This window comes from Ceratotherium simum, chromosome 6 (assembly GCF_057802395.1).
Source record: "Ceratotherium simum simum isolate JZ-2026a chromosome 6, ASM5780239v1, whole genome shotgun sequence".
NCBI lineage: Eukaryota > Metazoa > Chordata > Mammalia > Perissodactyla > Rhinocerotidae > Ceratotherium > Ceratotherium simum.
In genome coordinates this window covers 33,067,419-33,095,133 of record NC_141905.1, presented here as the reverse complement: position 1 = coordinate 33,095,133, position 27,715 = coordinate 33,067,419, and the positions used below count along the sequence as shown (strand labels likewise).

Genomic DNA, 27,715 nt, shown 5'->3' with positions numbered 1-27,715 from the left:
CAAAATATTAATTTGATTTTTAAATTTGTAGTATTATTTATAATTAATTTATAAATTTGTTATGGTTTTAGAGTTCTTTTAAAAGCTAAGCACCAGGAGTTTAGAGCTAGTTTAGTGTTCGTATGTATTTAAATAAGACAATCATAATTAACGTAAGTGAACATTAGGCTTCTTAAGAAATTGTTTTACTTTAAAAGGGGTCCATATCACTCCAGTTTCAAAAACACTGCTCAAAGACCTAGGGTACCATACGTGGTGTGTCAGGGTTCATATGCAAAGTCTTGGTATAAACAAAGTTCATTTTCCGAAGCATCCATTTTCTTCAATGGTAAACCATTTAAATCCCTTTTACATTGCAATAAATATTTATGTCCAAAATTTGCGCTTGCCGAGGGAAAGTCAATAACCTCAAAAAAAAAGGTTTCTTCTCCCGCTCTTAGGGGTGCTCTAGAAGAAGTTTGAAAAGCTTTGCCTAGATGAGAGATTTAGTTTAAATAGGGAAGGAAAAAGGAAATATTTATTCAAACTTTTCTTTCTTAAAAAACTGTTGGTCCTTTGACTCCAGCTTTTGACTTCACTTTTTTTACTCCTTCCTCTTCAATGCAGAACTTCTTGAAAGTATTACCTAGGGTTGTTCTTCCTTATTCCTCACCTCCAAATTTCTCTCGTACCTTACTCCAGATTGGCATTATCAAGGTTATTACCAATGACCTTCACGTAACCAAATTCATTGCTCGATTCTATGGTTTTATCCTATTTCTCAGCAGCATTCAACATAGTCTTTCTCCTTCACTTTTTAGTTTTGGTTTCCACTACTCTCTCCTAGTTTTCCTCCTACCTCACCTGCCACTCTTTCTTAATCTCCTTTGTTGATTTCTCTCCTTTCCTCATCTCATAGCCAATCCATCAGCAATTCTTGTCCCTTTTACCCCCAAGAGGTATTCCAAGACCATTTCCATCTTCTGTCTACACGACTACCATCCCAATCAAACCCGTCATTTTCTCTGCCCTAATCTACTAAAAAACAGTCTTCTAACTAGTCTCCCTCTTTCATTTTCACTCCATTCTCCAGATAGCTGACAGAGCGATTACTTAAAAATATAAATCACATTGTATCTTTCCACCCTCTAATGGCTTACTATAACACCTCAGAGTTCCTGATCCTAATTTATGAAACCCTCTATGATCTGGCACCTGCCCATTTCTCTGATCCTTTCCCAGAACTCTTCCCACTCCCATATTTTAGCCATACTGGCCTCTTTTTATCCTTCAAACATGTCAAGCTTGTTCTCACTTCAGGTCTTTTACTAGATGCTGATTCTTCCTGAAATTCTCTCTGCCCTGATCTTATGTGGCTGCTTCCAGTCATTTAGATTACACCTTATACTTCATCAGACAAGACTTTTCTGATTACCCAAACACAAGAAACCATCCAGTCTTTATTAATTACATTCTCTTATTTTAATGCTCTATATAGTGCATATTACTAGCTAATATTTTTTGCTTTATTTGATTACTGTCCATCTTGCCCACTAGATTATAAAGTCCATGAGAACATGGCCCTTATCTGTCTGGTTCATCACTGTATTTCCAATATCTAAATAAGTGCCTGTAACATAGGAGATTCTCAATAACTATCTGCGGAACGAGCAAATGAACAGACCTAAGTTTGTAGGATGGCTGTAAACTTGACCTAGTCTCCCAGTGATTTGGCAAAAAAAATCAACAAGTCTCTCCCAATCCAGACTCAAGTACTTAGGGAAGCAAAAGATGTTCTAGAAGTGATCTGATTCCCACTGGTAAGAGTATCCTAAAAATAGCATGCACTAACCACACTGCCATTAAAAAACTATTGTACTTTTTTAGTGCCTACTAGATATATTCCAGACACTATTAGAGGTGCTAGTGAATAAAATGACAAAGTGCCTATCCACAAGAAGCTTGTAGCTGGTGCCTAGCAAGCAATGAAAGGCTACTCACCCTCCAACTGCCACATACATATTGCTTAAATTACTTAATTTGAGGATGGAAAAGTTGGCCTCAAGTATATTATAACGGCTAGCAAATAAGAGTATTAAACCTGACTCTTTTATATGTACCTGCTTACTCATTACTATATTAAAATTTCGTGTGCTTAATTCAAGTTTTATAAGACTATGCTATTATTTTAATGAGACATTAAGTGTATAGTTATTAGAGACAGCACATGGAAAGATGTACACATGTGGATATACATCAAAAATCTGAAATAAAATTAAACACATAAAAGGGGGGAAAATATCAAAAAAAGAATCAATGGTCCTGGGGTTCTCTTCTGGTAGTTCTGAGGCACTGATCTCACAACAGTAATATATTCTTAGAGTTTCAGTATCACGGACTCCAGTATTCTCAACATTAGTGACTTAAGAGGCAACCTCATGGAAAATAAATGAGAGTTAAAAATCCATGTCATATTTGCATTTTTCTTTTTTTTGTGAGGAAGATCGGCCTTCAACTAACATCTGCCAACTCTCTTCTTTTTGCTGAGGAAGACTGGCCCTGGACTAACATCCATGCCCATCTTCCTCTACTTTATATGGGACGCCACCACAGCATGGCTTGACAAGCAGTGCGTAGGTGTGTGCCTGGAATCCGAACTGGCGAACCCCAGGCCGCCGAAGCAGAGTGCGAGCACTTAACCACCTGCGCCACCGGGCCAGCCCCCTGCATTTTTCTTTAGAAAAGTGTAATCTATCTCTTTGGTTTGGCTTTGGTATAAGAGTGGAATGTTTACTTATAAATACTGCCTAATATATCGCTGCTCCTCTGCAATGTGTTTTTATTTCAAAAATAAGCCCTGAAAAAACTTTGGTGTGTCAAAAACAAACAATTGTTTCTTTTGTATTAGAAGAAATGATACATAAAAATGAATCATAAAATACAATAGGAAACATACCATTCCATAGGCCTGCTGTTGGATCCAGTTGATATAATCATTCCTTATGTCTATCAATTCTTGTACTTCATGTATATAAAATTTATCATACTGTATAATCTGTCCCGTTTTCTCATTTACCTACAAAAAAATAAACGTGCAATTAACATTAAATTTAACCAGTACCTAAGTCAGAGACTGAAAAATGTTTAAATAGAAAAAAGCTTGAGATTTCTTAGCTCATTTTCTCTTCCTATAAAAAATAATTCACTGAGTGTATACTATATGCAAAATGCTAATTAAGTGCTATAAGAAACACAAAGATTTATAAGATGTGATATCTGCATTCAGTACCTCAAAACCCAGTAAAAAACAAAAATATTTATGTAACCACCACACAGTAGGAGGTATGTACCACTGAAGGATATATAGTACATATAAACTAGAAACTATAAGGACTTCTGGTTGAGGAATGGGACTTAAATAACAATAATAGGTAATGCTTGTTAAGTGTCATCTTGTATGGGCATCTGATTAGAATAAACAGAGGTGACAGCTGGATAGGAGGTGAAAAATTAAGAGAGAATAAATTACCACCCTAGAAATTACTTATTAATTACAAAGGGAAAAACAAATCTTTACAGTGGAAGAGCACCACCTCAACCAAGTGATCAAACTAATCACCACCAGTACTAGGACAATCAACGATCATGTTCCTGATGATATAATGCAACAGGAAGTACAGACATTATCTGTGAAGCAAAAAAATGTCTAATCTGAATCTAATCAAGTCTCTTCATCTAAATTTCAGTTTACAGAAAATACAAGGGATAGAGGAATAAGTTAAACATCACCATAAGGAAATAATCAGACAAAACAAATATCCTGATTGTAGGATACAAGAAGACTGGCCGGAACTCTCCAAAAAGTCAAGGTAATAAAATAAAAAGGTGGGAGGTGTTCTAAACCAAAGGAGCCTAGAAGAGCTCTGGTACTGAATATGGCAGAATACCTTGTATCACACTAATCCTCCTGACAATAACAATGATAAACTCTGGACAGTATATAAAAAACCCACTATTTAAAAACACTGGAGATCAACCAAAACAGGAATGGACACTGCCTTTTTGAAAGAAGGAAAGTACATGTGAGATCCACATTTTCCCCCATAGGAGTACTTCTGAATCAGCATGAGGGGCAGGGGATAGAGCTCAAGCAGAACGCAGTAATTTTACCAGACAGAGCAGTCACAGGTCAGAGATTGAGGCTGCCAACGTGGCAGACAGTGAGGAACAAAAATCCCAGAAAGGAATCCAGAGGGTGAAGCCCCAAAATCTACATGCAAATTCTCCCCATATCTTTGGCTAACTCTTAAACCATGAGTGTACAAGATGAGACTTGGGGGGAAAAAACACCCCAGCAGAAAGCAGCAACTAAGAAGCTACTCTTAAAGTAGACTTCAAGACAAACATTTCTATAGGAAAAAAGGAACATTTCATAATGATAAAAGGATTAATTTATCAAGAATTCATAACAATCCCAAATCACAGCACTTCAAAATACATGAAGGAAAAATTGACAAAAGCACCATCATAGTTGGAAATTTTAACACCCGTTTCTTGGTAACTGATAGAAAAAAACAGACAAAATTAGTAAGTATGAAAGATTTGAACAACAATTTCAACCAACTTGAACTCACTGTCATAGAACATTTCACCCAGTAAGTGTAAGTGTTCACTAAAATAGACCATATCCTGGACCACAAAACAAGTCACAATAAATACATTTAAAAGAATTCGAAGTATACAAAGTATGTTCTCTGACCACAATGGAATTAAACTAAAAGTCAGTAACAAAAAGATATTTGGAAAATCCTAGAACACTGGCAATTAAACAAAACACTTCTAAATTACCCAAAACTGTTCTTGAATCTATCAGGGAGCTAAAGTCACAAGATAACCAAGCAGCCTGAATTCCAAGGCTTGACAGATACTTCCAAAGAGAAATAGGATGCCAGAAATGGGTCACCTCTGGCAGGGCAAGAGGAAGATACCATTGTCATACAAGCAGGGAAGAAGAAATCAGCTAAAATTTTCAGAAATTGCTTAAGGTTGAGTATGGGATAACGTGACAGTGTAAAACCCCTTGGAGCCCCAGACAGTTCGCACTCACTCATAGACACTTTTGCAGAGATCTCCATTGGGTGCCCATGAGGATGACCGGAAACAGGGCAGAAAATTAAGAGCCCCTCTCAGTGGTGCAAGGAATTGGCTGCCACTGTGAGAAAGGAACAAGGCTGGTCACCCTGCCCAGATCCTTCTCGCAAATAGCGAAAGCAAAAGCCTTATGCCACTGAGGAAGGGGAGGCAAATTCCATGCCTTGTTGCTGGAGGAGGGAAAAACCCTCAATCCCTGGGAGGAAGGGTGCTAACAAGAGTTCTGAGCCCAGAATCTTATATCAGTAGGACCAGAGGCCCCCTACTGCTGGGGGAGGGGACAGAAATTCTGAGAAAGTCCCAATCCCAAGGTCCAGGCACACATAGTTTAAGATAAAGGCTACACCACAACAACAAAGAAACTTTTCTGTCCTCTATCCTCTACCAATCTTGAAAGCACTGAGTAACAAGCAATACCAGTTTACCACTGGGAAGGGGCACAAGTGAGGAGAGAGAGCCCTCTATGAAGCAGGCATGTAGAGTGGAGCACAAACACTGAGGAAAAACTTCTGACATTTCACCTCCGCCTTAAGCATCAGGCAACACTACAGGAATTTTGAGGCCTCTGGTGCAAAGAAGGTAACTATAGCAAACCAAAAACTTAATCCCAGTTTAACTCCTGACTAGACTGACTTAAATACCCACACTAACAGCCACATAGAATAAGTGTAACCATTACAGGCTTTAAATCTACTTACTTCAGCCTCTACTATTTTATAAACAACCAAAAATTATGAGATATACCAAAAAGCAAATAAGCAAAATAAAACAAACAAAAAACCACAAAAAAAAGTCCAGAGACAAAGCAATCAACAGAGCCAGACTCAGAGATGACTCAGATGTTGGAGCGAGAAGACAGGGGCTTTAGGAAAATATTTTGAACTTAATGCAAATAAAAACACACATCAAAATTTGTGGGATGTTGGTAAAGCAAGGCACAGAAAGAAATTTATAGCATTAAATGATCACGTTAGAAAGAAAGGTCTAAAATCAATGATCTAAGCCTCTGATTTAAGAAGCTAGAAAAAGATGATCAAATTAAGGACAAATCAAGTAAAGGGAAGGAAATAAAGAGCAGAAATTGATGAAACAAAAAACAGAAAAACACTAGAGAAAAATCACTGAAAGCAAATGTGTGTCCTGAAAAGATCAGTAAAACTGATAAGCCTCTAGCCAGATTAAACAAGAAAAAAAAGAGAAGACACAAATTACCACTATCAGGAATAAAAGAGGGGACATCACCACATAGATATCTTACCAAAACTGACTCAGGAAGAAATAGAAAACATGAATTAAACTCTATTTTTTAAATTTAATATGCAATTTAAAAATTTCCCAAAAGCAAACTCCAGGCCAAGATGGTTTCACTGGTGAATTCTATCAAACATTTAAGGAAGAAATAACGCCAATCTGAAACTCAGAAAATAGAGAAAGGAAAACCATTTCTTAACTCATTTTACGAAGCTAGAATAACCTCGATACTAAAAGTTGATGACATTATGAGAAACAAAAATTATCAGATCAACATCTCTCATGAACTTAGACATAAAACCCTCAAGAAAATATTAGCAAATTAAATCCAACAACATATATAAAGTATAACATATAATGCTCAAGTAGAGTATATCCCAGGAATGCAAGGTTAGTGTAACATTCAAATATCAATGAATTTCAGTACATTTCAGACAAAAATCATTTTTTATCTCGAGATGCAGAAAAAGCATCTTAAAAAATTCAACACCCCTTCATAATAAACGTTCTCTGCAAACCAGTAACAGAAGGGAACTTCTTCAAAAAGATAAAGCCTATCTTAAAAAAAAAAAAAAAACTCTACAGCCAACATCATACTTATTGGTAAAATATTGAAAGCTTTCTTTCTAAGATAAGGAACTAGGCAAGGATGTCCTGTGCAACCATTTATATTCAACACCATACTGGAAGTCTTAGTCAATAAAATAAGGCAAGAAAATAACATGATCATGTACATAAAAAATCCAAATGAATCTATAAGAGAATTACTGGAACTAATAAATTAATTTATCAAGGTCACAGGGTACAAGGTCAATAAACAAAACTCAACTGAATTTCTCCATACTAGCAACAAACAATTGGAAAATAGAAATTTTAAAATTATCATTTACAATAGCATCAAAAACATAAAATATTTAGGAATAAATTTAACAAAAGATATGCAGGACCCCTGAAAACTACAAAACATTGCTGAGAGAAAATAAACAGACCTAAAAAAATAAGGGGTATACTATGTTCATAGAATGGAAAAGAGACTAACAAGACTCAACAAATGCAAAAAACAAAATTTGACTGGACTCTAGTTTTAAAAAAGGCAGTGAGATAAAAAACATGTTTGGTACAACAGAGAAAATTTGAATATGCCTGGATAGATAGATGACATTATAAAATTACAGTTAATTTTCTTAAGAAAAGTCATAGTACTGTTGTTATGCAGGAAAATGCCCAAGAAGATGAATGCTAAAGTATTAAAAGGCAATATCAGAATTTTACTTTCAAATGATTCAAGAAAAAAGTATATACACACACATATGTATAAAGCTAACGGGACAGCATAATAGTTGCTGAATCTAGAATGGAGGGCATACAGGTATCTATTTTCTTTCCACATTTCTGTATACATAAAGATATTCAAAATAAAAACTGAAGAGTAAAGTCAATGGAAAGGATTTCAAAAAATTTTAAGGAAAAATATTCTAGACAGAGAGAATAGCATGAGCTACAGGAGACAAACATTTGTATACACCTGCCCCAGCGAAACTGCTGGTCCAAGAAGAATGAGAGGCCCATGGAACAGACCTTGACCCAACAGGCAGCTTGGAACTAAGCCCAGCTAAATCCTGTCTAGGTCAACCAACTTCTGCCAACTTGCAAGCTGAAGCAGGGCCCACTCCAGCAAGAATGAGAATAAATGCTTATCACTCTACGCCCAATGAGTTTCAGTGTGCTTTGTTGCACAGCATTACTGTGGCAAGAGCTGATATATGGGGAAATAAGGTTTTAGAGTCAACGAATGATAGAATCAGAGTGATGTTTTATGAAAATTATTCTCTTGGCAGAGTGAGGTATAGTCAAGAATGACACAGAGACTAGTGGTAGGGAAATGAATTGGGATATTAAAGAGTCAAGATTCCTAGATAATAAGAAAGAATGTAGTGGTCGTGGTAGCCAACTGGATATAGAAAACAACAGAAGAGTCAAAGACAACTTTAAAATTTCAAGCCTGAGTAACTGAAAAAAAAGATGATGGGAACACACACATACAAGTCAGGAAAAAACAACAATCTTGACGGGCAGGAGTGAGAGGTGGGAAGGATGAGAAATTTGGCACTAAACCTTTTTTTAGTTTAAAACGATGGCAAGACTGTCAAGTAGCTCAAGGGAAAGGTTGGCCTCAAACACATAATTGAGAAGCATTTTCCTCAAAGGAGACAACTAAAGCTGTGGCAGGAGGTGAGGGAGAGATGAAGAACAAAACAAAAAGGGCCAAATGCCGACATTTAGAGAGATGCCACATTTGGGAGAAGAAAATAAACCTTGAAAAAAACAAAGAAGGTTGATCTAACACACAAACTAAATAAAACTAGCTAAGTTTACTATAAAGAATAACAAAAATAATTGTTTATAATTTTTAAAAAAATCACATACACACTAAACCAACTAAGCAGTGTTTAAAAAGAAACAAAAGGAATCCTCTAGTAGAGGTATAAATCTACCAGACAGTGCTTGTGTCCAAACACGTGCTCAATAAACATGAGATGAATGGATGGAGAAATAAAATGAGTAAGAGATATGTATACAGTTCATGCTTCTAATGGCACTTCAAATTTTCACTGATGCGCAGATTTTACCTTAAAAGACAGTCAGATTTTAGGTTCCAATAATAAAATAATAATAGCTATTATTAGGGACCACTTACTAAGCAGACATCATGTACATCATATCTCATTTAATCTTTAAAACAACCCTATAAAATAGATACTACTATTATCATATGGATGAATATACTAAGGCTTAGAGTTCAAGAAACTTAACTAAGGTCACACAGCTAACAGAGCCAGAAATCTAACACAGGCCTCTCTAATATACATGCATTCTTAACTCACTATATCACTATCTAACTTATTCCTTAATATGTTCATATACATATATATGAATATTTGTATATATGTGCAACATATATTTAGAATATATATAAAAACACATACATGTTTTTTTCTTTTTATTAATACGTCTAAAATTATTTGTCATCAAGTGCAATCAATGCTTGATCCTGTGGCCTACTCTTGAGGGTACAAACAACCCAGTTTAAGAAGCACATATTAATAATACTGCTTTCATTTCCAAAGTTGACACTTTTAATTCCTCTATTCATTGACAAAAGCACTTTGTACTCCTTTTTTTTCCACTGTGTGATTAATTTCTATCTGTGGTCAGGGTACCCATTTGGAAGAAACTCACCAGAGTCAAACTGCTACTCCTGGCTTGTAAACAAAACAAAGACAACTTAGTTTATATATGGAGATCAAAACCTTCATCCTAGAGCAGGGGTCAGCAAACTATAGCTTGTGGGCCAAATCCTGCCAACAGGTTGCTTTGTAAATAAGTTTTACTGGAAAGCAGCCACACCCGTCCATTTACATACTGTCTCCAGCAGAGCTGAGAGTTGAGTGGTTGTAACAGAAACCACCACACGGCTCACAAAGTATAAAATATTACTATCTGGCTCTTTACAGGAAGAGTTTGCAGACCTTTGCCCTTGAGCCTTTAGTCAAATTCTTTCTACTAAACAGAAAATATACACAGCAATTATACAAAAAACTCATTGACTTTACTCTCTCCAATATTTATGTTTATAAATATATACAGTAACTTTTAACCACATCCAACTCTAAAATTTATTAACTCCTGTAGAAAACGATTCATGTCCCATTGACATCTTGATATATATTTTTCTTTATCTTAAATATTTTAGGTTTTAAAAAGGTAAACTGCAGTTTCCTTCATCAACGGCAACCAGCATTTGCAGTTGGTATATCCTGCAGATATGATATATGTTTCTGAAAAGAAATGCTATGTTAAAAATAACAATTCAGAAACCCAGTTTGGTTCTGGAACAGACAAATTTCAGTCAAACTTGGACTTGGGGGAAAATTATAGCTGATAGTTAATTCAGTCACAATAATTTAATAACTAAAGAGAAAATCAGTTAACATGGCTTTAAAAATAGAGATGGCTTTAAAAATAGAGAAATTAGACAGTGAACAAGATTGAGCCAAAAGACCTGCATATAGATTTACATATAAAATCAACAGTTTTTAAAAATATATAAAAATACATTTGTATGGTAGATAAGATTGACATGACATTATCTTCTCCAGGAAGCCTTCCTTAATTCTTCTGAGTTACATGCCCTCCTATGTGTTCTCATAGCACCCTTCATTTTCCTTAATCTAGCACTTACTACGCTACATCATAAACGCTTATTTACTTGTATGTATACAACTGCTTTACATTAATAATATTGACAAAGGCAGAAATCACATCTTTTCCTTATCACTGCATCCCTAATGTCTAATACAATGATAAGCACACAGTAGGCACTCAGTAAGTATTTGTAAAATGAATAAAAAAGATACTACATGGTACAAGTTCAAAACAACCTATACATTCAGTATTATTGCCTAAAGTGTACAAAATAAAATCTATATACGTTTGATCATAACACTTTTATTTCACATTTTAATTATAGGTTAGTATTCTGGTTTATGAATCTCAGTTCAGAGGAGATATACGTTAAGTATATACGTGTATCTTACCTGTTTGGTTTATTTAAGAGTTCCCTACCAAAAAGAATTTGAAAATCACTGATTTAGAAGATTAGCATGATATGTAGCAATCAGGCTAGACAGACGAAGTAATTCTCTTCTTTTGGCATTATCAGTATCTCTATAATGTACTGTGTGAAAACTCAGAAACTACTAAGTAAACCAATTACTTGTCAGTAAACTCATTTATCTGGTAATACATCCATTCCTGACAGCAGGTACCAAAGCTATCTTTCTTATGATGCCATTTGAAGTACTGGGAATGATTTTTAATTCAAAAGCTTTCCAACGGACATGACATAAGGGAGGAACAAGTCATCCATATATCCTGAAATGATCAGGAAACACACAGTCCAGCTCTCTAGTTCCTAATCCTGCTCCAGCGTTAAGGTAATAAGGAAACTGCTTAAGGAAACTTCTCCTGATTATTAACCATGAAGCAGAGACAAGGCATATACATAGTTGCGAGATATAAGGTGTCTTTGAAAAAACAAGTTTCTGATAAGCAACTTGGGTTTCACTCAAGATGAAAATGAATCATCCCTGACAGTTAATATCTAGGGGTATCTATTTATGGCAGATTAGGATCAAGGAAAGTTTTCTCCAAAGTAAGGGGTAGAAGAAAGATAAGTGACTGCCCTGAAGACTGCCAGTAAGAGATGCTTAAGAATTTGATACCATTATCATCTTGCTTTTGAGTATGTAACAACTTTAAACAAGAATCCACTTTCCTCATAACCTAGTAAGTCAAGTCAAAAGTAGCAGTTTCCCATCCAAATGGTGGTAGTAGTGACAACAAAGTCAATGCCTTATAAATGTATAATAATTACATATATTGTATAATTTGAACAATAAATCAATGCTGGGAAATTATCAGGCCAGGATTTTAACCCTTATTTTAAAGATAATTCTGTTTGCATATGTGATAAAGAGAAAGACTTGTTCAAAATCACACCGATAGGAAGCAGCACACATGGAGTTAGAAACATGGTGTTTTAACAATACAATGCGATCTGCAATTAGAAAAGTATGAACCTCTAGATCTAGGGGCATAAAATGAAAGCAAACCTCCTTCTAAACACGTTATATTACTATATCTGCTAATATAGAAGTACATTAGAAACAGCAAGGACTTTGGAAGTAGATTTGTATTTGTATTTCAATTCCGCTACTTACTAGTTTATGATACTTGACATTCAGAATAAGGGGCAAAATATCAACTATACAGAGTTTAAAAAGTTAAATGAGGAATATATGTAAAGTGCTCACATGAATTAATGTACAAAGGAGGTTCTAATCCTGGCCACTGTTAGATTATTTTCCCTCCCCTTCCAGCTAGCAAGAATTTAGGATCTTATTATCTAGCATGGCTCCATCAAAAAGGTCTCTGGAGATGGAGTAGAAATTGAGGCTTCTAAGCTAGGCAGATAACTTAAGTTACTTGCTCAAGTTCTGTGTGAAATTATGTAAGACAAAAGGTTCGATTTCCTCCTATTCTCCTACCCTCTCTTTTACCTGCAGTAAAAGACACAGCTAGGGGAAACGATTATTTTTTAAAGGGATAATAAAGATAAGCAGATAAGGAAGGAAAGGAAAGAGAGTGAATAGTTATATGAATAGGATCGAGCTGACAAAGGATGGTTCACTGAAGTAATACGAAAAAAGAGTCCAGAGGAAAGGAAAAGAATCTAATTTAACCTCTTGAATACTAGACAAAGGGATACAGAACAGTGGAGACTCATCCCATGAAGTTCGAAGATCTTCTTAATAGCAGTTTACTGCAGAATCCAGTTAACCCTTAAATGTTGCAAGAAAGCCCCGTTCTAGGAAAGGCAAACATAGGAATGACTTGTTTCCCCAGAAAAGAAACGGCTACCATTTCAATTATAGTGAGAAGACATATGACTTCTTTTCTAGGAATCTTGGACATACTAAATACAAAAGAAAAAAGCAAGTTCAAGAAGTTAAGTAGAAAATACCCAAGAACTTCACTAAAAGAATAAAAAGGAAAAAATAAATGGTCCGTAAGGGTTCTTTCTTACAGAGAACAAGACTATCTCCTTTATCCCTTATCATTTACCTTAGAACTAGGCAACAAGGGTCTGAAAATGCTCAAGAAGCTGTTAAGGAGAGGAAACTAAAGATTAAAGGTTCACATGGGTTTTCCAGTCATTCTAGAGGCTAGAAACATATGCTTCTCCCTTAGGTCATGTCTCCCAAAATAGCATCTCAAGAACACCAAATGGCATAACAGAGATATACCTACCAGCTGTCAGGGATGTCTCAAATCCATCTTTAATGGAACAGCTGAGACTCTACTTCTTTATATAACTTTGAACTGCTACAACTGTAAAGGGTACTATTTCTTACACTGGGAAGAAGGGTAAGAAAGAACAATAAGTAAATTAATGAATTATATATGGTTCCAATTTCAAGTTAGTCATTTGTTTCAAATGAAATGTTCTATTTTGACTGAAGCCATTAGTACCCAATAGCAAAAGAACAGAGGTTTAAATGTTCATAATCACAACTAGGATGCATTCTCTTTAATATGATATGAACAACCTATAAATAACAAAAAACATTTAAAATTTTTTTTCAGCTGTACATCATATCTCAACTTCTGTATAGACTACATCATGTTCACTACCAAAAGTCTAGTTGCCGTCAGTGACCATGCAAATGTGTCCCCTTTTCCTCTCCTCCCACCCCCTACCTCCCATCCCCCTTCCCCTCCGGTAATCACCAATCTGTTCTCTGTATCTAGGTGTTTGTTGTTTAAAACATATTATTTAAACTAACAAATTATGCCCTTCACAAAAAATGTAAGGAGAGTTCCAATTCATTAGTATGCTATTGTTCTGCCCAACTACAGACAAGTTACCTATAAATGCCTAACAAAGTCAAATAAGACCAAAGTTCCAAAGTATAGATATATTATTTCTTTTAAAAGGAAATTTAAGTAACTTTTCCAAATTTCTATAATATACATCTTTTATGCCGATCTAAATCTGTAATATATTAATGTTAAAATAAACATCATTAATCTGTTAGTAGCAAGGGGGAAAGAGAAAAATAAAGGAACTACTGGACATACCCTATGTAATATTTCTAAAACCTTTAATGCAGTATGAAGAAAACTGTTGAAAATTCTTCTTTCAGGAGGGGAAATGCCGCTCTTGCAGCGTGTCAAAAGATGTACCACAACTTCCTTAAAAAGTTCTACAATCTTGAGGAATAGTGGAGGTTCCAGCGCTGACCACCAGCTTTCTGTTATTAAAGGGTGAACACAAATAAAATGAATTTAAAAAGTCACAATTTTCAAAATCATACTGACTTTTTTTCTAAAGCAGTGGCTCTTAACCCTTTGAAAATTCCAGAAAGATACACAGAACACAATACTTTATGTAACATTTCTAGGGTTTACAGACACCACCCCAACCTCAAGTTCAAGAACACTGTTCTAGGGCCGACCCCGTGGCTTAGCGGTTGAGTGTGCGCGCTCCGCTGATGGTGGCCCGGGGTTCGGATCCCGGCCGCACACCGACGCACCGCTTGTCCGGCCATGCTGAGGCCGCGTCCCACATACAGCAACTAGAAGGATGTGCAACTACGACATACAACTATCTACTGGGGCTTTGGGGGAAAAAATAAATAAATAAATAAAATTAAAAAAAAAAAAAAAGAACACTGTTCTAAAAGCTCTCAAAAACAAAGTAAGAAAGGTCTATTGAATTTACATTATTGGTTTCCTAAATTATAGTAAAAACTTACCACTGTACCTAATATTAAAACAAGTTATTAAAAAGTGCTCTGGAAATTAGAATTTTAACTTTTAAACAAAACACTTTACGGATCTTCCCAAGTTTTATCTTTCATCTTAACATAAACTTGAAATATTGTGAAGCACCACCTTTAAAATGCAAAGTACTCCTGAAAATCAAATACAGGAGACGAACAATGTAAAGTATAACACGCCTGTCCTTCCCTACATTTACTATTTGTAGTTGTTAACTACAGTACAAATACCAAAATCCTTGAAGCAAACAGAAAGAATATAAAAACTTGAGAGAGAGAGAGAGAGAGAGAGAGAGAGAGAGAGAGAGAGAGCGCTGCCCTGAGCTAACATCCGTGCTAATCCTCCTCTTTCTTGCTGAGGAAGACCGGCTCTGAGCTAACATCTATTGCCAATCCTCCTTTTTTTCTTCCCCAAGCCCCAGTAGATAGTTGCATGTCATAGTTGCACATCCTTCTAGCTGCTGTATGTGGGACACGGCCTCAGCATGGCCGGAGAAGCAGTGCATCGGTGCGCGCCTGGGATCCGAACCTGGGCCACCAGTAGCGGAGCGCGCACACTTAACCACTAAGCCACAGGGCCAGCCCTGGAAGCAATACTCTTATGAGTCCCTGCTTCACTCTTCTATTACTGGCTAATTCCCTCAGATTCTAGGATTCTACCCCTTGCTTGTTGCTTCCTCTGCTCACTCTCAGCCTAAAACTTCTTGTACTGATTTTATTACTTCAGTATATTTTAGCTTCACATACCGAACAAATACTATTAGGAAGGAAAGCACTGGGTTAAATGCAGCAAGCAAACTCTAACAGCCAGGAGATGGAGATGAAATCTGTACAATTAGAAAGATTAAGGTAAGACAAGTTTGGGCCAAAAAACCAGAGCAGATAGACAGAACTGTAAGATCAGATGAGCAGTAAAATCTTATCTATATGCAGAGAAGTAGAATCAAACATCAGGAAATTGGCAACTGAGGGAAATACAAAGCAAAGTGTTAACAGAGTTCAAGGAGGATTTAACACCCACATTCGTTCAGTTTTAACTGTTCCTCCTCCTTTACTTCTTTAATAGTAAAATCACTCTGGAGGGGATGAGGGAGGGGAACACGAAAAACAGTTTTTATCTTTCCTGATACTGTCTCGGCTACTGTGTGTGATTAAAATTTTAATACTTAATATGCTCTGCCTCCAACAACTCCAACAAAACCATCAGATGATTAGAAAAAAAGCAACAAAAGGAAAAACAGATTTATTTTTTCCTAAAACAATGTCCAATAAGCAGGGTAACAAAATTGCCAACAGAAAAAAACTAAGAACTTATGAGCATTTTCATTTAAAGAGAAAGGGTTACAAAAGAAAAAAATATTAAAATTCTTACCAAGTACTTTCAGTGGTGCCTTTTCTAGGTTCACAAGAGCTGTACCAAAGGGAATTGCTATTGTTGTGAAATTGTTGGAATCACTCATCAGGGGACATTCTGGTAGAGTAAGATAAAACCTCAATGCTTCAACATCAGGTAAGGAGCTAGTCAGTTTAGGAATAAGATTCTTTTCCAAACTAGCTGCCACCTACAGTTGGACAAAAAGTAAAACCTACTTCATTTAAAATGAATGCAGTTTCCAAAAATAAAGAAAAAAACTCTTATACTACAGCAAACATGAAATAGTGAAGAAAAAGAAAATATCTTACAATGAATCAACGAATGTACTTTGGAACACAATGAAAATTAATGCCTAAGCATTGCTAAAAGAATTCAAAAAAATCTTGTAAATCTCCATCGAAACTTTCTACCTCTATAGCTATATAAAGACTTAACCATCATGACAAAGTTAAGTAATTAAGGGTCTGCTCCAAACATCTGGAAAGATTTACAGATATTTGACACCTAAATTACAAATTCTTTAAAATAAAACTTTAATTCTTATATTAGCATATTTAGTAAAATCATACAAGGCACATCACAATAACTAGGCCATAAACATATACAGTAATGTGGAATAAAAAACTCAACAGGCTTTATAATACAAATATAAAACACTTTAGAAACAAACCTGCTGAGATATCTGAGGATGATCAGGTTGTATAAGTTTATGGAATAAAAGCCTAGCAGCATTCATATCAACCCCTGAAAATCTGGTGCCTGTTCTATAGTGATCATCATTGCTATTAAAAAAAAAGAGAGAGAGAGAAAATAATGAAACTTTAAAATTATTATTTTACTTCTTATTTAATATATTATTAAATATAATAAATTTGAAAAATTCACCACACCAAAGAATTGCCACTTACCTAACAGCTAAAAAACTTCCATTTAGACAACCAGAGGAAGAAAATATTCCATCTATTTCACTAAAAAGAAATTTAAAAAATGCCAAAATCACAAAATGAGAAATCTAACTGTTCACCTTTCTTTTTCTAATAAAAATTAAAATCAGTATTTAACCTAACATTTAATGCTCCAGAGCATTCCTCTAACGAACACTCAATTAGAATAAATCAGAATTCTATAAATTACTAAAGATTGATTAAATAATACTTGATAAACGCATTACTGTTTACCTTAGATTTTTTCAAATATTACTTTCATCCTCTGATTTATCAAACAAATCTGATGCTCTTAAAAAAATTTGTTTTACATAAACCTGTGCATTTAATTTTCTTAATTTCACATGGTAGTAAATCTAATCTGAGATGTTATTTTTCTGAAGTCTACTCCTTGGGCTTTTAAGAAAAATTTTAATTTGGGAAAACAATCTAGAAAAAAACAGTTTATCAGATACAGCCCTTCCACCCCAAATACCAACACCACCTACAACAAAAAACAAGCCTAAGTACTAAGCAAGTTCATCTATAAGCAAAATATTCAAGACAGAAGTAATACTCAAATCTTCCAGGGAGTATAAAAATTAAAAGACAGTGAGCACTATGAAGCTGGAAGAAACATATTTCAAACCCAATTCTAAAGTGGCTATAATCCTGAAGTGGCTATATTTAATTTATCATTTAATATATCACTATAAATATGAAAGGATTGCAAGATATAAATTTAAATGAGAGATCTCTTAAAATATCCATTATTATAAAAATTCTAGACATCAAAATATAAATCATTCAATGAGTGATATTTAATGAAATGTTTATTTAAATAAAAACTCCTAAGTACAGGTTGCTCTACCAGAGTTGAGAGGTTGTATTTGTGAGTTAAAATGTTTTTCTTACTTGGTTATCTCCACAGGAAACCTTCCAGAGGGGTAACTCAGCCATTTTTGAATTATAGCGTCATTCAAAGTCCAGATCTGCTTTGAAGGATCAGGACATCTAAAGTCATCTGGTGGCCTACAGTTCTAAATTTTAAAATAAGTAGATCAGTCAGAGGGAAGAGACATTATATAGAACTTAAACCAAGACATGCTTCCACTATGTATTTGGTGTTTTTTTTTTTTTTAAACAGAAGTAAGTCACTACTAAACATGTGAAACAAAAACTTATCAAATGGATCATAAAAATTTTGTAGATTTGAGGAAAAAAAATTTAACGCAATTATTTTGTAACATATAAAGAACATTAATATGGGTTTAAAAAAGTCTTGAGGGGCCAGCCTGGTGGTGCAGCGGTTAAGTGCGCGTGCTCCGCTTTGGCGGACCAGGGTTCACAGATTCAGATCCCGGGCGTGCACCGACACACTGCTTGTTAAGCCATGCTGTGGCGGCGTCCCATGTAGAGTGGTGGATGGGCCCAGATGTTGGCCTGGGGCCAATCTTCCTCAAGGAAAAAGTGGGGGGGATTGGCATTAGATGTTAGCTCAGGGCTAGTCCTCCTCACAAAAAAATAAATAAATAAAATTAAAAAAATAAAAAATTCTTCAAAACTATTTGAGCTTAGTAATTATTTATACGACTACTATTACCTGAGGATTAGAGTAATGTGAAAAGCTTTGATCTCCACCTGAGAAAATTCTTTTTACACAGAAATATTCTTCAGAATCTGTAAAATAAACATAAAAAAATTCAAGATTTATATAACATTTTTCAGAGCATCAAATATGCTATCAGATTTTCTCCTAATCATCTAACTTAATTAGACCTCCCATTCATGGGCTCAATGATATAAAACAACTTGAAATACTCTGATTGCTATGGAAACGAGACTGACCAAATGATCCCACAAGCATAAGCAGCATCTGGTAAGCTTACAAGTCTTTCCTCTGGCCTGCACAAAAAAATGGTATTTTCTTGTCTATATCTTTATTATTCTCAATATATTTTAGTTTAAACTGAAGATGATGTAAAAATTGAATGAAAAGTGTAAAAGATAGCTCAGAAGAAAATAAAAATTAAGGGGCTGGCCCCGTGGCTTAGCAGTTAAGTGCGCACGCTCCGCTACTGCCGGCCCGGGTTTGGATCCCGGGTGCGCACCGACACACCACTTGTCCAGCCATGCTGAGGTGGCGTCCCACATACAGCAACTAGAAGGATGTGCAACTATGACATACAACTATCTACTGGGGCTTTGGGGAGAAAAAGGGAAAAACAAAGGGAGGAGGATTGGCAATAGAAGTTAGCACAGGGCTGGTCTTCCTCAGCAAAAAAAAAAGGGGAGGATTGGCATGGATGTTAGCTCAGGGCTGATCTTCCTCACAAAAAAAAAGAAAAGAAAAGAAAAGAAAAATTAAGAATATTCATTTCTAAAAAGAATGACAACAAACAAGTAAATGTTAAAACTTTTTGAGTAAATACTTCGTAACGTAAAATTATTTTCTCTTTCGATATAGCTGTACAAAAGTAAGATGAAACACACAGCTCTTTGTTGGCAACTATCGATAAAAACGAAATCAGTTCCAAAAATATAGAAATTAATAAGCAAATTTAACAGAAGTAAAAAAGGGACAATAAAGTTGCTTTACAAAAAGATATTCAAAGCCTCTTCCTTTTTCTTCTCTTCTGCTCCTCAAAATAGAAAGAGTATCCATTATCAAAAATACTGCTGGGCTAGTATTTAGCGGTATCACGTACCAAAGCACCAAAGCTCCAGATTGTAACTTAAGGCTAGTTATTTCCAAATACAATCCATTTCTGTCATTCTACTACTGACCCCCATCCTTTAGTTGACTAATTCTTCACCTTGTATTATTTGTAACATAGCTGCTACAAAATTATAAATTCTTAAGCAAGGGACCACATCTTAATTTCCTTGATTATATCCCAACTATCAAGCACAATGTTTTATTTGCAAAAGAACTCAGTAAACATTTGTTAATATGAATGTATAATATTTACATAGCTTAGAACATACTAAGAGCTTCAGAATTCAGAATAGTAATATGACCAAATTTTTCACAAGTACCAAGAATGCTCTAAGGCCAAAAACAACTTTTTTTTTTTGTGAGGAAGACTAGCCCTGAGCTAACATCCGTTGCCAAGTCTCCTCTTTTTGCTGAAGAAGACTGGCTCTAGGGGCCGGCCCCGTGGCTTAGCGGTTAAGTGCGCGTGCTCCGCTACTGGCGGCCCAGGTTCGGATCCCGGGTGCGCACCGACGCACTGCTGCTCCAGCCATGCTGAGGCTGCGTCCCACATATAGCACCTAGAAGGATGTGCAACTATGACATACAACTGTCTACTGGGGCTTTGGGGGAAAAAAAGGAGGAGGACTGGCAATAGATGTTAGCTCAGAGCTGGTCTTCCTCAGCAAAAAAGAGGAGGATTAGCACGGATGTTAGCTCAGGGCTGATCTTCCTCACAAAAAAATAAAAAATAAATTTAAAAAATACATTTAAAAAAAAAAGAAGACTGGCTCTAGGCTAACACCTGTGCCCATCTTCCTCTATTTTATGTGGGATGCCTAGCACAGCAAAGTTTGATAAGCAGTGTGTGGGTCCATGCCCGGAATCCAAACCTGTGAACCCCAGGACGCCAAAGCAAAGCTTATGAACTTAACCACTATGCCACCAGGCCGGCCCCCTTACTCTGTTCTTTAATCTTAAGAACAGATTAAAAGGGTACATCTAAAATATTAAATAAACCAACCAATCAACTTAAAATCTTTTCTCTACATCATTCTCACAAGTCTATAGGAAATCATTCACTTCCTCAAAAGATTTAACAGGATGTTATTCATTTATTCCTAAAATGTGATTGTGCCCTCTGTAAGTACTTATCAAGACAGATGACTAATCTACAGTACATGAGTGGGGCTGTGAGTAGGGCATCAAAAATTATTTTCCTTAATTTCTTTTTAATTACTACTCCAAAAAGCTTGTGAAACCTAGTCATTTGTCCTATACAGCTTCCTGCAGACTGGATTTTGCTGATTGTATCCCTGAGTTTTCTCCCAACATTTTTCTTGGTCTTTCGTATTTCCTGTAAATTGGTAGTTGGATTTAGGCTTTAACTGGAGCTTAATTATTTCAAAAAACTATTACATGGTGGTGGTGGTGGCTGGAGGGGGTTGTTCTTCCATCAGGAAGCACATAATGTGTGGTTGGGTTCCTTTTTGCAATGTTAGTAACCACTGCTGCTCAATGCTTAGGCCATTAAAATTCATAGTAGATTGAAAAATGATGATATGCTAACACTACTTCCTCATCTGGTAGCTGACGATCAGCTTCCCCCAATCTACTACATAGTTTGTTACCCTGTAATAAGAAGAAAGGATTAACGTTTGATCTTTTCCATGTATTTACTATCCTCTTGCTTTTTGAATTTGCCTTTCTTTGATACTAAAGAGGGTAATAATTTTTGCAGGTTTTTTAAGTAACATGAATTTCCTCTTTGTGAATTTCCATTAATTTCCTTTATCTATTAGGTGTCTTACTGCTTTTCTCACTAACATGTAGGAGCACTTTGGATATGCAGGCTATTAACCTTGGTCTGTACTTGCTACAAATATTTTCCCCAAATAATTATTTAATTTTGACTCACAGATTTCTTTTTCCATTTAATCAAATGTATTTATCTCATTCTTTATGACTACTTTCAGCTGAGAAAGGCTTTTCCCATCCTCAAATCACAGAATTATTTTCTTGTCTTAAGAACTTTTTTTACATTTAACTCTGTATTCCATCTATAATTTATTTTAGTGTATACTATTAGGCTGGGATCTAAACAGACTCCCCTCACCCCCCAATTTTCATGTGTTAAGTAATTCTTCTCCCTTCTCCACAGATTAGTGATGGCTTGTTCTAAAGTTATGAAAAGATACTACTACTTCTACCTATTATAGACAACTCCAAAAAATTTTGGCACTGTTCTCTATCCCAAAAGTGTGCTCAACGTCCTTCTTAACATATATCTCCAAGAGCCATTACCAATCAACTAGAGTTTGAACTTGAAACAAATATACAAAAAACCTATATACAAATGCCTATACAGGAATTTTTTTCCTGGACTTTCCATTAGCTATAATGATCTAAATGGCTATGCATATACCAATAACGCATAATTGGTATGCAATAATGCATATACCAATTTGTTACAGTTTTATAGTACATGTTGTCATATCTAGGAGGGCTAGTTCACTTTCTCCTTACTCTTTACAAAATATATTGTCAGGAAAAATTGTAAAGATTTTGAAATAGGAGCCCCTGCCAAACAAATAAATAAAAATAAAATTACTGAGTCTTGATTAGGGTATCCTTCAGGAATGTCTCTACCTGAAAGGTATCTTTGAGCTATTTACAATTCTATAAATTATACTTCTATTTAGAAGCAATAGTGACAGAGATACAATTATGTATGTGCTTTTGATTTACAAGGAAAAGGAGTAGTTTTTGATGGTCTTTAAACTCCTTTACACTCTTAAGACTTATTCAGGACCCCAATCGGCTTCTGTTTATGTGGATTAAAAGCACTAATACTTATTGTATTAGAATTTAAAATTAAGAAATTAAAAAAAATATTCACTGATTTGTTTGAAGATGAACAATAACAAAGGTACTGCACGTTAACATAGATAATATCTTAGTATTATTATTATTTTTTTTTTTGTGAGGAAGATCAGCTCTGAGCTAACATCCATGCTAATCCTCCTCTTTTTGCTGAGGAAGACCGGCTCTGAGCTAACATCTATTGCTAATCCTCCTCCTTTTGTTTTCCCCAAAGCCCCAGTAGATAGTTGTATGTCATAGTTGCACATCCTTCTAGTTGCTGTACGTGGGATGCGGAGAGGCCGAAGAAGTGGTGCGTCGGTGCGCGCCCAGGATCCGAACCCGGGCCAACAGTAGCGGAGTGCGCACACTTAACCGCTAAGCCACGGGGCCGGCCCGATAATATCTTAGTGTTAACATGAAAGTCATTTTGACCTCATGGACATTCTGAGACAACACCACTGTCCTCAAGCATCAGTTTGTTCCAAAATATGAAAGAATGTAATGAAGATACAATGTGGTAAGTGACTTTTATTTGCTCCGATTTATACTTGACTCTGAAAGAAGCTATAAAATGTGTTAAAATTGTAGCACAGTTCACTCAGTTTTGAAGGGTGTGCTCCCATGGTTTACAAGTTAATGCCTTCATCTATAATATAAAATGTTTTTCTTTACTTTTTGTGTAATTTGCTAGATAGCAAAAATTCTGTGTCTTACTAGAATAATTTTCTATGCTTTATGTTGATTTTATTGTCATTCATTATTTAAGGGGGAAAAAAAGAACAAAGGCTCCTCACTCTAGAGCTAAAAGTTCCTTTCAACCACATTATTATCTACAATTATTTTGAAATGTTTTATTGTCACTTTGATAAAACAGGTAACCAAGTACTGTTTCTCAAGCATCAACGATTATATCCACCCCCCCCCAAATTCATATGTTGAAGCCCTAACCTCCCAGTACCTCAGAATATGACTGTATTTGGTGATAGGGCCTTTAAAGAAATAATTAAGGTAAAATGAGGCTGTTAGGGTGGGGCTCTAATCCAATACGCCTGGTGTCCTTACAAGAAGAGGAAATGCACACACCCAGAGGAAAGACCATGTGAGGACACAGTAAGAAGGCAGCCATCTGCAAACCAAGCAGAGAGACCTCAGAAGAAATCAAACCTGCTGACACCTTGATCTTGGACTTCTAGCTTCCAGAACTGTGAGAAAATAAATTTCTGTTGTTTAAGCCACCCAGTCTGAGATATTTTGTTATGGCAGCCCTAGCAAACTAACACATTTCCCAAAATCAGATCTTAAACATAGAAAAATAAAACTTCCACGACATCTTTTATGTGTTAGTGAAAATATCTTTGAGATTTCCCAGAGAGGCCATGGAGAATCAAAAAGATTTGTTCTTTCAACATATAAGAAGAGATGCTAGAAATAATTAGGTTTGTATGATGTCTTATTGTTATAAGTTGCATCAGAAGAGCTGTCAAATCAGAAAAGATATTCCATCTTCCCTAGGTTAAATTTACATGGTAAAATGTAATTAATATAAATATTTCAAAAATCGTTTGTTTTATGAGAAGTCCCTGGAGATTCATCAATCTCCTTGCTTTCCATATGTTTAAAAATGAAGGGAAACGCTATTCAAAACTCTGAAATAGTTGCTGAATTTTCCTACATTTATCAAATTTCTGGTGGTACAATGCTGGCAGTCCTAATTTCAGTTATTACTTAACTGTTATTCTAAATGTCTTCTGGTACAATCTTACTGCTTTAATTCACATCTAGCATCTGCTAGGCCAATGGTTTTCAAATGGGGATGTATTTCATATTCATGCATGGAGTTGGATAAAAATATAGATGTCTAAGCTTGATCCCTGAACTACTGAATCCCTTTACTTGATATTCTTGGTGTTATTCCTTGTACATTAGGTCTCAGGATTATCACGTTATACCTCAAGAATTTTTCATCTATAAAAAGTTATACTCATTCATATTTATAAACTAGATATAAGAGTCACTGACTTCCTTGAGAATAGGCTTAATCATCATCTTTAGAAACATTCTGTTTAAAAAGCTTTTTGGAATATTGTGTTTTGCATGCCACAGAAACAACCGAATTTCCCTGTCTGCTGTATTATTCTTATTAAGAACTCTTATCAGATCTTTCCACTTGACAATTATCAGTAATAAATTAGCCACAGTCATTTTAAACCTCCGTCGTCTATTGATAGTTTCTGATTTACTCTGATGCTTGCCTGAAGGTTCTCCTATAAGCTACAGGCTAGAGTTTGTGTTTTCAACAAAGAAAGACAGTCTCAGAGCTCTGTGAACAAGACTGTACTAGGTATTTGAAACCACTTATACGTCAGAGAATTGACACTTGGGTACAGGCTTCTGAGGACAGATGGCTTAGATAACTTTCAGAACATACCAGTGGACTACATTAGGATTTCTCATATTGTTTTTTAAGTTGATAAGCAGTTTTATGAAACTGCCATCCCAAGATTTAGCAGAACAAGAACTCATTACATAGGAATGAATTGATGAAGAAAAATTTATTTTGGTTATCTGTTTGGAATAATGTTTAATTTTGTCCTAATGTTCTGTTTTCTGCATATATAAGGAAGTCATTTCTCCTTCTTGGAAAGTTATCTAATTCACAACAATTTTGTAAACACTGCTTTGGTAAGCTGAAATGAAACATTTAGAAACGGTATCTCCCTCTGCCTTGCTTAACTTGCTGGTGTCTCCTCGAAAGGACTTGTATCCTCGTTTGGCGCCCTGATTTTTGTGGCTGCTGCCCAGGGAATAATACTAGGTCACCTGGCTCTGGGGGCTAGCAGGGCTTAACACTCACAGGTCCCACACAACTATAACCAATGGAGAAAGAGTTCTTAACCGCCTACCACTCCCAGGGCACAGCAAGAGGCAACAGACTGAGGCACCCAACCTTCCTGTGAAAGGGGCCTACTAGCTTATCTTCATAGCTTTGGCCTAGAGGCAGGCTTCTAATTAAACATACAACCAAGGGCCTATAGTAATGCTCTCCAAAGACCTCGGAGGGAGGGCCCCATCTTTGTGCTCTCCCGCTGCTGCACTACAGAGCACCAGTATCTCCCAGAGGGAGCTTGTATACGCATCTGGTGCCCTGATTTTTACATTTGGTGCCCCGGTTTTAGTGGCTGGTACCTAGCGGACGCCCCTTGATTGCCTGGCTCTGGTGGACAGCAGGGCTTGTGTTCCTGGGTCCCACGAGACTGTAACAATCAGAGAGGGAATTCTTGGCTGGTCACCACTCCCAGCACACAGCCTAAACAGTAGACTAAAACACATCCCCAGCCTTTCCATGAAAAAGGCCTATTTGCTTGTTCTGGAGCTTTACCCTGAGGGGTAGGCTTCTGATTTAGCTCACATCTAGGGACCTACTGAGGTGATCTCTGGGGACAATGGCTGGTGGATGCCATCTTTGCACTCTCCCTGCCTTGCTCCAAGTCCCCATTGTCGCCTGGAAAGGAGCTTATATCGTTGTCTGGTGCCCCGATTTTCAAGGCTGCTGCCCAGCGGACACCTCTACATTGCCTGGCTCTGGTGGCCAGGAAGACTTATGCTTGTGGTCCCACAGGATTGTATATATTTACATACTTTAAAAGGTGCTGCCTGAGGGTCTGGCTTCCAGTCACCTTGAATCTAGGTGACTGAGATCCTGCCCCAGTGACAGGTTTTGGAACACTTTCAACTACTGGGAGCCAATAAAAATAAAATAGACTCCTTGGACAATCACAAAGGTTTGAGAGACAACCAAAAGCTAGGAAAGGGTTGAACTAAATTACAACACTACAGTAATCAAAACAGTATGTTATTGGCATAAAAACAAAGACAAAAATCAATGGAAGAGAACAGAGAGCCCCGAGATAAACCAAGGCATATATAATTAATCTGCAACAAAGGAGCCAAGAATATACAATGGAGAAAGGACACTCTCTTCAACAGATCGTGTTGGGAAAACTGGACGGCCACATGCAAAAGAATACATGTGGACCACTATCTTACACCATACACAAAAACTTAAGTAAAAATGGATTAAAGACTTGAATGTATGACATGAAACCATAAAACTCCTAGGAGAAAACACAGATGGTAAGCTCCCTGACAGCAGTGTTGGTGATGATTTTTTGGATTTGACACCAAAAGCAAAGGCATCAAAAGTAAAAATAAACAACTGGGTGGGAGCCAGCCCGGTGGCCTAGCGGTTGGGTTCGCGTGCTCCACTTTGGCGGCCCAGGGTTCACAGGTTCAGATCCTGGGCACAGACCTACACACTGTTTATCAAAGCCATGCTGTGATGGCGACCCATATGAAGTAGAGGAAGATGGACACGGATGTTAGCCCAGGGCCAATATTCCCCAGCAAAAAGGAGGAGGATTGGCAACAGATGTTAGCTCAGGGCTAATCTTCCTCAAAATAAATAAATAAATAAATGAAATAAACAAGCGGGACTACATCAAACTAACTTTGCTGTGCAAAGGAAGTCATCAACAAAAAGAAAAGGCACCCTACTGAATGGGAGAAAATATTTGTAAATCACATATCTGATAAGGGGTTAATATCCAAAATACATAAAGAACTCATACAACTCAATAGCAAAAAAACAATCTGATTAAAAAATGAGCAGAGGATCTGAATAGACATTTCTCCAAGGAAGACATACAGAAGGCCAACAGGTACATGAAAAGATGCCCAACATCACTAATCATCAGGGAAATGCAAATCAAAATCACAATGAAATATCACGTCATACCTGTTAGATTGGCTATTATCAAAAAGACAATAAATAACAAATGTTGGCAAAGATGTGGAGAAAAGGAAACCCTTGTGCACTGTTGGTAGGAATGTAAATTGGTAAAGCCACTATGGAAAACAGCATGGAAGTTCCTCAAAAAATTAAAAATAGAACTACCACATGATCCAGCAATTCTACCTCTGGGTATTTATCTGAAGAAAACAAAAACACTAACTCAAAAAGATATATGCACCCTTATGTTTATTGCAGCATTATTTATAATGGCCAAGACAT

General features: G+C 36.2%; 1 protein-coding gene across 7 annotated transcripts in view; it reads right to left on the bottom strand.

Moving 5' to 3' along the window:
* HERC4 (HECT and RLD domain containing E3 ubiquitin protein ligase 4) overlaps window positions 1–27,715 on the bottom strand; it is a 151,867-nt gene that overhangs the window by 40,386 nt on the left and 83,766 nt on the right. For 6 of the 7 annotated variants that reach the window (XM_087432136.1, XM_087432138.1, XM_087432137.1 and 3 more), the window contains 7 exons: window positions 18,688–18,764; window positions 18,000–18,124; window positions 17,070–17,129; window positions 16,832–16,943; window positions 16,159–16,348; window positions 14,086–14,258; window positions 2,936–3,055 (listed from right to left, as the gene is read on the bottom strand). In XM_087432136.1, the coding sequence (XP_087288262.1) occupies window positions 2,936–3,055; window positions 14,086–14,258; window positions 16,159–16,348; window positions 16,832–16,943; window positions 17,070–17,129; window positions 18,000–18,124; window positions 18,688–18,764 (857 nt within the window). The remainder of the gene's footprint in view (window positions 1–2,935; window positions 3,056–14,085; window positions 14,259–16,158; window positions 16,349–16,831; window positions 16,944–17,069; window positions 17,130–17,999; window positions 18,125–18,687; window positions 18,765–27,715) is intronic. The other variant, XM_087432139.1, reaches the window with a different exon arrangement.